The sequence below is a fragment of the Epinephelus moara genome, chromosome 20 (assembly GCF_006386435.1).
Source record: "Epinephelus moara isolate mb chromosome 20, YSFRI_EMoa_1.0, whole genome shotgun sequence".
Lineage (NCBI taxonomy): Eukaryota > Metazoa > Chordata > Actinopteri > Perciformes > Serranidae > Epinephelus > Epinephelus moara.
Genome location: NC_065525.1, coordinates 43,790,248 through 43,801,273, shown reverse-complemented (window position 1 = coordinate 43,801,273; position 11,026 = coordinate 43,790,248). Strand labels below are relative to the sequence as shown.

The following is an 11,026-nucleotide window of genomic DNA, read 5'->3' as shown; positions in this document are numbered from 1 at the left end:
ATGCTGTAAAGCCCTGTGAGGCAAATTGTGATTTGTGATATTGGGCTTTATAAATAAAATTGATTGAATTGATTGAACAACTTCCTGGTACTGAGCAGCAAAGAACCATCTGGATATTACAAGCTGATAAAAATTGCATGTTGAGGCAGTAACATTCACAACAAATAAAAGCAGAAAGTATACAAGCTTATGCAAACAGAACATTCAGAGAAGGAGACGAAATAAGCACATCATACTATAACAGTCTGAATTAAAGGCTTTGATTGTCTTGTTTGAAATGTACTTTATAACCTGTATGATTTGAATGCTGTGTTTCATTTATGTCGTGAATTCACCTTAAAAGACCTTAACTCTGCACAAAGCCAAATAGCTGACGCAGGTTCATAAAGAAGTTAAATTTCAAAGAGCGTTCGTGCTCTTCCTGTAAACAAACTGCGTCCCAAATATTTTGTCCACTCAGAGTTACACAACAGACATCAGCCTGCAGGTCTGAATGCAGACAAACAGCCGCAGCTTTAAAAGAAATCCTCCGCATGTCTGTCTGTGTGGAAACTTTCAGGTCACAGGCAGTTTGGACTTTTTATTTTATCCCCAGTGAAGCGTGGGCTTTTAGACGGCCCTGCTAATGGAAGCAGCTCCCCGCAGCTTCACTCCATCCATCCGTCCTTTTCCTCAGTGAAGAAATCGGCCTGTCTGAGCAGTCAGGATGGTCATATTTCTGCTGCTGGCAAACACGTTTTTCATTTAATCAAAGACCGGCAGGCGTCCGCCACTCACATACTCCCTCTTCTTTGTATTTTAGTCACGCATATGAAAATATTTTGATTTTCCTTCTCAGTCATTTGCAGATGAGGGAAACGGTGTGTGGTTTTTTTTTATTTGTCCGTCTCACACACGTCTGACTGAACAGATACTCCCGCCTCATATCAGACAGAATTGTAAACCCACAACGCTCCTTCTCCATCTTCGGTCCAACATTACCTCCACTGTAACTGATTTCTGTGGGGGAGGGGTTATCAATTTTCCCTAACCAATCACGAGAGACCAACATATCCACCTGAATCTAACAACATGTAAATTCAGCACTGATGCATCACCATGCAACCAAATATTTCACCAAAAATCTGTCATGGATGCACAATAATATCGGTACATCATTGGTATCGGCTGATATTGGCCAACGTGCTTTTTCTTATTTTGCAAAATGAATGAATATTACATAGATTAAAAAGTATTGTATTTCATGTCTCCATCACAATAGGAATATACATGTATGATATGATGTTAATTCCACTACAGAAGAGACCTGATGATCACTAAAATAAGGTGGGTATATCGATATTGGATATCAGTCAAATGAGTGGTTCAGCATGTATCAGCAAAAAATCCAATAGTGTGCATCCCTAGTTTTTGTTCATATTTTGTTGCATTTCCTTTGTATATACTGTAGTTGTTAATGTGTACAGTTTTTGGGGAGCTTTTACTTTGTCTAATGTATGTCGACACTGTGACCACTTCTTGTAGAGTTGCACTTCCCTCCTCGAGGTGTGTAAGCACGGGCAAGAAGTTGTTGTACTCCTCATACTGTGTGTTTTACAAAGACTTGGCAATAAGCCGGTGTCCGACTCATTCTCCCACACGACACACGAGGCAGAATGTTTAGCAAGATGGTGGGTCAGTTTAAGCCGGCTACAACAGCACACTGGTTTTCTCAGGGTGATAATGAGGAGACGTCAATTTAGAACAGCCTCGACAGCAGCATCCATCTTGTCTATGGCGCTCACTGTTAAAGTTCTTAGTCCTCATTGGTTCTGGTGCACCACCTGACAATGGTAGTAGCTCCGCCCTGTGGTGCTGACTGGCTAACTGTTAGCTCATTGAACTGATTTTCAACCGAGAAACTGCTGTATCCTGTCATGATTCCAGAGAACTGAATCAGCTCAGTAGAAAAACTGACAGAATTTGAGACCCATCAAACATCAAGTCATACCAGGAGACTCTGGTGGAGTGCTCCAGACCTCCAACAGCTCTGAGTCATTCAGCTCAACAAAGTCGTCCCTGTCGTCCCCTGGAAAGGCCTCCATGACTCTACAGATACAATAAGAAAATGACTTCTGGTTATGAGACATGATCATAAACATTCACATATACAGAAATAGGGTGAAAACCTTGTATTAAAACAGGTCTTTTTGTGGTCCAGAGCTCAGTCTGCAATATGACGCAGATTTTCTACAATCATTTTATTTTTAGCCTCAGTTCTCTCAGGTATATTTGTCCCCCGTCTCCTGCTGTACCTCTTAAGCTCCTGCACGACTGGGCTATTTTCTGGGAGAACCCTGATCCCCCTGCCGTACGCCGTCCCTCCATGAAGGTGAAAAGCGAGGTGATCCACCTCCTCCTCCGACTGGCTGCTAGTGAGGCCCGGCACCTTACTGGATCCTGGGATCGCTCGCAGGTTGTAGATCCTCAGGAAGTCCCCGGGCTGATGAAAAGACACATGAGACAATTAACACACAAAAAAAGCATTCAAAGATAAAAACAGATTATTATTTAAATATAAGAAACACTTTATTAGTAAACAGAAGAGCTGCAAGAGAGAGAAGGATCTTGGAGTGCATGTCATGGTTTATTTCAAATGCAGTATTACCAAGTGGCAACCTCTAGGGTTGGAAAATGAAGCCAACATGGAAGTGCCAAAAACTGCAAATGCCCTGTACATTTTCATTTCAAAAACAGCGTTTGAAAATGAAAAGGATCTACCTAAACACAAGTGTTTTAGCACATTTCTCTGTCCAAACCAAGCAGCAACCTCTTAGGTGGAAAAGTGACACCAATGCAGAAGTGGCAAAAACGGCAGCTCCTCAAATGGCCACTTGAGGCTGGCTCCAGAAGCGAGTCAATCCCGATAGACCTCCAGGTTAAAATGGCCAACTTTTCGTAGAAATAAACACGTTAACAGCCTGATACAAAAAACGATTTTGGTCTCTATAGCTAAGAACTTTCATATAACTCACCCGTTCACATTATATTAAGGCTTAAAGTTATGCATATCTGATTTGAGTGACAGATGGATGCTGTCTGTTGACAAGTCACTACCACTGCGACAATATTGGTTCAGTACAGTAACCACGACGTGACCCCAGAGTCACAGACATGTAGCTGTTGCTGCTGCTATATAGTGTGTGTTCAGTTCAGGACATTAGAACATTTTTGTCGCCTAAAAAAAGTCTTGTTCAGCCTTTGGTTGTACTTAAAGACCCCCAAGGAGTCCACTGTTCAATTTTTCTGGTAACTGCTTTTTGCTTTAATGGTTTTACACCTGTTTCTACCGGCAAAAATTAGCATTAGCAATATCACAGCGAACCAAAGCTGTAAATCTACTATGCTAACGGGGCTAGCAGCTAGTGTTAGGGTTAGCTCCACCCGCTCATCCAAATATGGTAACTTTTGACTCCAAACATTGTAGATGACAATGGCCAAAACAAGAGTACACAAACCATTGAGTGACATCACCCATTGCTGCATCCGTCATTTTAAACAATGTCTCTCGAATAACTTACAAGAAACACACCCCCCCAAAAAAAACTATAATGGATTGCAGCATTTTAACCCTAGTAGGACAAAGCTTTTTATAATTTACGAGCACACGAGTGTCTTGCACAGAGACACCAATGTCAACATTAATCGCAGGTTGAACCTCCAACTCTGCGATTAATGTAGGACCTGCTCTCCCTCCTGAGCCACAGCCCCCCTTCCCCTCTCCAAGAGACACACAACAGGTGATTTTAGTGTCTGGCCTTCGATGTTTTCACATCTCTTTGGCATCATCAGGGCTATTTTCTCCTCAAGACACACAGAAGACATTTTACCACTGCTTTTACAGGCTGAATAATAACCATGACCATAAACTGATGTGGATGTGTAAAATCGTCCAAGATCCCTTTTTTAGACAGAAAAATAAAATGTAGGTGGTGGGTGATGCTTTTTGAGCGAAACCTTTTGCCAATTTATACATAAACAAATCATTTTTTCAATCGTGTTTGTGACCACTTGATGATGGCAAGTCTAACATTCACCCTTCTTTTAGCTCTGTTTTTGATCTCCACCAACTCCTGAGGTAAATATCTGTCTCTTTAGCTGCTAAATGGTCCAATATGTTCACCAGCTAGTCTCTATAGCCCCGCTCCCACCAAACACTTTCAGTACACTACCTTTGGAACCAACAGTAACCCTTCAGACATGGTACCTAGGGGTGTCAGTGGCTTAGTGGTAGAGCAGGCGCCCCATGTACAAGGCTGTTGCCGCAGCGGCCTGAGTTCGACGCCAGCCTGTGGCACTTTGCTGCATTTCACTCCCTCTCTCTCTCTCAGTCTTTAAAACACATTGTGTGTTCTAAGACCAAACAAACAATGTTAATTCTCTCTCTTTCTCCACAAAACTTTTACAAAGACATTTTTCAAATAATTTGAAACATGTTTTATTAACATCTACTAGCAGTCTTGTTCTCCACTGTCGATTGGCAGCACATTGCTATGTTTCTCTGTGCATTGCTGCCACTAGGGCCCCATTTACACCAAACACTTTCAGTACAGCACCTTTGGAACCAACAGTAACCCTTCAGACATGGTACCTAGACCCTAACGTTTCCACCACAAACAGTACTCTCTCGCTGTATTTCCTCATCAGCGGTGACACAGATGGAAGTCTGCACCTGGTTTATCGTCCACAGAACGAGGCTGCACGCCCACATTTTCACAACAAAATAGAACAGGCTGCAGTGAGAGTCTCTCTCCATGGGATATTTAAAAATAGCAGCTTTGTGCATTTAGTCCTTCTCAGGCAAGCTCAGGGGTTTAGTGTTGCTGTAGCCCACAGGAAGTGAGGATTAGAATATATGACCTTCACATAATCCGCTCCAAATTAATCTATATTTTTAAAGTCATTACTAAAAGTGTGTGTCATATAAAAACTAAAGTGATGGTCAAAGTTGTCACAGTGAAATTTAAGGTGTGCTGATGGATTCACGTCATCAACTCATGCATTGAGTAACATTACAAGTTAACGTTCCACCTTAAAAGTTGCCGGCAGTCGGCCCAGTGAATGAAGTTATTTTTTCTCAGACTCCAGCTGCTGTGAGAGGCAGCAAAACATCCTTTCATTTTATAGTTACAGTTTACTAATAAAACTCTCCACAGTATGAACAGTGGTTACATGAGCCTCAAAACCAGACACAACTCAGCCCTGAGCAGAGTGACCGTCCTCTACTGACCAATCAGACTGCAGTGTTCACAGCTCCACCTTTTAGTACCAGATCTGTGTGCTAGGTACCCCAACAGAGGGGGGACCAAACATGGGGACGGTGAGGAACGCTTCTGTTGGGACCATCCACAACTTTTCACTGTGGAAACGGAGAAAAAGTGAACTGAACTGAACTGAACCGTACTGCTCAGTGGAAACTGGGTCCGTCTGATGTTTGCTGCTGAACAGGTGTTGTACATTGGATTTATCAGAGCTTGTTTATTGGAAACACTGAGCCTGAATCAGACAGAAAATGTGCTGTAAAGCCAAAACTAGGAGCTAAGAGAGGCTTAAAGCTCTGTACAGCTGCAGAGTTGGTGAAAATTCTCTGTGGATTCACAACTACAAGTGACAACTTCTACATTGCACATAGAAACTTATAGTATTTAGTTTTTAAATGTATGTAGATGGTCATACAGTTTAAATCTGAGCTTATCCAAACACCTCCTGAACCATCTCCTCTCTGTGACAATGAGCGGCCGTGCTTCAAAAGGATTTATCCAAACGCTCCATCCCACCTTTCACAGTCTGATGGTGTCATTGTAGACTTCATCAGGTTTTACCCAACAGCAGATGGCGCTGTTGCACCAAACTTACAGTCAGTGTGATGACAGTGATTCAGAGGCTGCTCAAACGACTTGGTTTGTCATTTCTGTTTTTTTCTTTCCCTTCAGCTCTCCGTCACGACGAGCCTGCAGTCGACACAAATCTTTCCTCACTCTCATCATCAACAAACGCTTCACTGATCAAGTGTTCACTCAGAAATTACACTGGCAGCCTGTACATTGTTTTTACATGGCAGGGTTCAGTCAATATAAAACCCAGATGCACACATACAGTATATATGATATTTAATTGCATTATAGCCGGAGAGCAGAGGAATGACTCAGAAAGTGGATCCTCTATAAGCTTCCTTTAAATCCAATTTCTCCGCACAGTGAGTGAAGTTTAAGTCAGGGTGGATTAACAGCTGGCCTCCTGAGGCCTCGCCTCTTCTGATGATCGAGGAGCTGAGAGATGAACTGGGAGGACTGGACAGCTGCCCTCACTCACATGGAAGCATTTTATTATTCTGAGTTATCCTCTTATCTAGATTTATGTCCACAAACCGGGTGTTACTTTGAGGAGAAGCTCCGCCGTTTAAGTGAGTTTAAAGAAACCCCAAAAGAAATTAAATTGGTTCTACTTCCTATTTAATCCCATCAAAAGACCAGATGAATCTGTCACATAAGATTCAAAATATACTGACCCTTCCAGGGGCCATCTGAAAAGTAACCTTTATTATTATATTAAAGGAGCAGCGTGTAAGATTTAGGGTGATTTAGTGGAGTCTAGCGGAGAAGACTGTAACCAGCTGCAACCAGCTGAAACTTCTCCCAATTAGAATTCCTTCAGTGTTGATTGTTCAGGAGGTTTTTCACTGGGAGCAAATTACCCAAACAAGTCTGCACCTCTCCAAAACAAAAAGACTAGGTGATTAAAACTGGTAGAAACATGTCACAAGTCAGCGTTTCTTCCATGCTGTGTCACAGACGGCTCGCTCGTCAAGCGCCTGCTATGTGTGCTCACCTTATGATCCTAAGGAGGTTTCTACCGTGAGCCGATTAATCCGCAGGGGTCTCTCCCTCTCTACAACAAACGGACCCGGTGATATAACACTGAATAAAACAGTTCCATATTGAAAATTTCTCCAATGCTGTTTGGCATGTCAGAGCCAGGCCTTTAGCCTAACTCCTGCCAATGTGTGCTCACTATTTTTCTCTGATTAACTTCAGATCCAGACGTTCAGGAGGTTTTTACCAAGAGCCAAAATACCTGCAGAGGTCTCTTCCTCTCAAAAACAAAAAGACCAAGTGACTAAAACTGGTAAAAACACTGAATAAAGCAGTTTCATATTAGATCAAATCAGTGTTTGTGTGATGCTGCTCATTGCGGAGGGGCTTCCAACTACAGTGTCTGAAGCAAAAACAATGAAAAACTGTGAATGGCCCTATCTAAAGCCAGCGTTTGGTTTGTCTCTTCTAGGTAGGGCTGGGCAATTAATCAAAAATTAATTGAAACCAACAATCAGAACCTCTTACATGCGTGTGTTCATGTACTGTCCCCTTAAAAATGTACTAGTGCATGTTTAGACACGTGACTCCGCCCCGTCCAGTCCACGACCTGGAAGCAACATGGAGGAGAACTCAAACACCGTGCCAACTGAGCAACTGTCCATCGTTTGGACACATTTTGGCTTTTTTGAAGACGACACTGAACAGAAGGAAAATCAAATGTAAACACTGCGGAAAAACGGTTTCAGCGACCAAAGGTAATACCACCAATCCGTCTCAGCACTTAGAGCACAATCACGTTACCGAATATGAACAGTAAATGGGTAAAAAAAACAACAACAAAAAAAACTGACAAGCGCCCAGCAACAGGTGCCTCCACTAAGGAGCTCTCGATGACACAAGCATTTACAAAGGCTACACAATATTCAAAATATCTAAATATTCAATAAATAACCATGAACACTTCATCTGTGTCCTTGAGTTCCTTCAATTATTTTAAAATCTCAAGATAAGGTATGCAGTCTTCCTTTAGAAAAAATATCCCAGCTTCAATAGTTGAGCATATTTACAGTGTGAAACTTGTCAGTGAACTATGAGCGCAAAAAACAAAATAATCGTTCAGTAATCGTAATCGAGGTCAAAAGTTCAAGTAATCATGATGTTGATTTGCGGTCATATCGTCCAGCCCTAGTTCTGTGCTACTGTAGAAACATGGCGGTGCAACATGGCGATCCCTGTGAACGAGGATCCGTCCCCTTCGTAGATATAAACAGCTCATTCTAAGGTAACAAAAACAAAACATTTCTTATTTTCAGATGATTATACACTAAAGAAAACAATATATTATATATTTATTTCTGCCAATATATCCCAATAAATCCCACAGACTGGACCTCTAATTGAAATAAAAATTGGTTTCCACAAAGTTAAATTTAATGCAGCGAGGCCAGACATATCACTCACCTCCTTATTCCTTCAGTAACACTTTCTAAGTAAGTACGAAAACATGCTGTTTGAGTGTGAATCATTATTAAGAACACATAAATCCCACTGTGGCAGGAGGCAAACAATGAGACCAAACAGACAGTATTTTTGTTTGCAGAATCCCAGAGTCTGCGCGGGGTTTTATTCCGTCTCCGGAGACCTGCATGTTTAGCAGAATGAGACAAAAGAAAACAACGGTAAGTACTCGTGAGTCTGGCTGTGTTTTCTCAGAGCTACACGAGAGTTTAGCAGAATTTACCACAGTTTGAGTTTAGAAACAGGTGTAGAGAGAACTGCCAGAGTGACTAATGCTGTGAAAAAACACCAGAGGACAGACGGCAGGGCGAATAAAGGCGGTGCCATGTGGCATTGGCTCTGATCTCGCCCGTTCGAGCTTCCTGTCTGTATCCACATATTAAATCCTCTGCAGCGGTCCTGAGAGGCCAGGTGTGATTATAACGAGCAGACATTCAGCTGAGGGAAGCAGCACTAAGTTTAGACCAGAACATGACTCATCTGATCTGAGGACCAAGGTCACAGTGTGTCCAAAAGTACAGTCACTTACTGAGATGCTTTTGTTGATGAAAGTTGGCCCTGCAGTTCTGACGGTGACAAAACCTGTACTTCATTCATCTTTTTTTGTTTTTTGTATCCTGATTCATGTCGGCACAGCTTGGAGGAGGATTTAAACCCTTAGTGGACATGAGACTGAACGAACTCCCAGACGCCCCGAAAGAGACAACAGCAGATTTCTCTGTGTCCGTGTACAGAAGATAACAGACTCTCAGATTTCCACACAGTGACAAAAACAGGCTGCCAGGTGCCTTTGTAATGTCCCCGTGCACAAAGATAGGTCCATGAGGGGATTCCCAGATTGGTGTACACTCTTAGAAATAAGGGTTTAGCAGAAGGGATCTTCCTGAAGATCCAAAACCATATGCTTTGGAAGAACCCTTTTTTGAGGATAAGGTCCTTCAAGTCTTTGCTGTAAGACGAAGGGTTCCATTGAGAACCCTTTTCATCCAAAGAACCATTTCTGGAAGAAGGGATTGTTGAAAGCATGGGTGTCAAAAGATTCTATATTCAAATATTTACTCATGTTTCAAACGGTAATTTTAAATCCAGATGTATCTGGAATCCCCTTAAACAGTTAATTTTACTGGTGTTCTGCAACTGATATCTTTAACATCATTTTATGCCACACAACACCACATGGTCTGCATTGTTTTTTCCACGGGTACCTGGTACTTGGCATTTTGTTTTCAGTTTGAATTGTTTTTAAAACCTGAGTGTGAACCTTCAGTGTTTTGGGTTCACATCAGCCCCAGACCTTCGGGGGAAGCCAAAGGCTGCTAGACGTGGATCCCTTGACCCTGGGTTAACCTGTTAAACTAAAGCTATGATCAGCGGGAGAGAGATCTATGGGTAATGTAGTTAGGTACTATTTTAACAGAACACCTGGGTGGGTTCTAGATGAGATTCCTGGAATATAAAAGGGTTCTCGGTAGAAGCCCCTGGGTAGGCTATTTTTAGCACCTTCAGAAGGTTAAAGGTTCTAGAAAGTACCCTTGGATACGCCTTTTCCACCAAACTAGCTCTGGCTATTGAACCAGTTCCGTTCAGGATTGTTGGAACCTCGGTGCTATCTAGAGAACCAGCCCGCATTTCCACCAGTCTTGATTATTACCATTGTGATCAAGGGTGCGTCATCAACGGAGGGCGTTACACAAAGCACAACAAAAGTAAACAGTAGTAGCAAGATGGCAGAAAACATTGAAGACCTGCAAACGTTTGTTCTGTTATTACAGATATTTGTGTTTTATCTAAAGACAAGCATGGAACAACTATCAATGAGACCACTGCACTAACTGTTTTAATAATCTCTCACTTAACATCTCTGCTGCTGCCTTCTCCATCTTCTCTTTCCAACCTGTAGAATGTGACACGCCCAGTGACGTCATCATAGTTCACACTATGGTTTAAGGGTAATCTGCTAGTTTTGTTCAGCTGAGAACCAACTTTTCAGGTTATGAACTAATTTATTTTTGGTGGAAATACTCTGAAAAGTTCAAAATTAGGTGCGGCAACCAGAACAAAACAGTTCCATGTTGGTGGAGAAGGGGTAAGAGAGGTTCTGGGTGGAACCATTACACCACAGAAATGTTATCTGTAGAAACTCCCACAGGGGGTTATGGGTGAATATTGATATTACCCTTTATGTTGGGTTCTATGTAAAACCCTCTAAAAGGGTTCCAGGTGGTACATTCAAAAAAGGTTCTGACAGAAACCAAAAAGGGTTCATCTATGGAAACAATAGGACCTGGTTCTAGTTTGGAACTTAATTTTTTTTCCAGACCTCAACCTTATCCAACACATTTGGGATGAACTGAAGCACCACCTGTCAGACAGACCTGATCACCATTAACATCAGTGTTGAACCTCACTGATGCTCTGTGGCTGAATGGGAGCAAATTCCTGCAGTAAGTTCAACATCTGGAGGAAAGGCATTCGAATCTTGTCTTCTTATCTGACTATATAATGATGAAAACTCTGTGTGTGTGTGTGTCTGTTCCACGTTTTTCTCCTCACTGACTTGGTCAATCCATGTGAAATTTGGCACAGTGGTAGAGGGTCATGGGAGGATGCGAATGAAGCAATATTACATCAACTGGCCAAAGGGGGGCGCTATA

General features: G+C 42.1%; 2 protein-coding genes across 5 annotated transcripts in view; one reads left to right on the top strand and one right to left on the bottom strand.

Annotated features, from left to right (window-relative positions):
- LOC126407721 (E3 ubiquitin-protein ligase TRIM21-like) overlaps nucleotides 1–11,026 on the top strand; it is a 297,595-nt gene that overhangs the window by 17,976 nt on the left and 268,593 nt on the right. The gene's annotated exons all lie outside the window — the stretch shown is intronic.
- pot1 (protection of telomeres 1 homolog) overlaps nucleotides 1–11,026 on the bottom strand; it is a 128,688-nt gene that overhangs the window by 13,660 nt on the left and 104,002 nt on the right. For both annotated transcript variants that reach the window (XM_050072862.1, XM_050072861.1), the window contains exons 11-12: nucleotides 2,295–2,482; nucleotides 1,991–2,088 (exon numbers count right to left, since the gene is read on the bottom strand). In XM_050072862.1, the coding sequence (XP_049928819.1) occupies nucleotides 1,991–2,088; nucleotides 2,295–2,482 (286 nt within the window). The remainder of the gene's footprint in view (nucleotides 1–1,990; nucleotides 2,089–2,294; nucleotides 2,483–11,026) is intronic.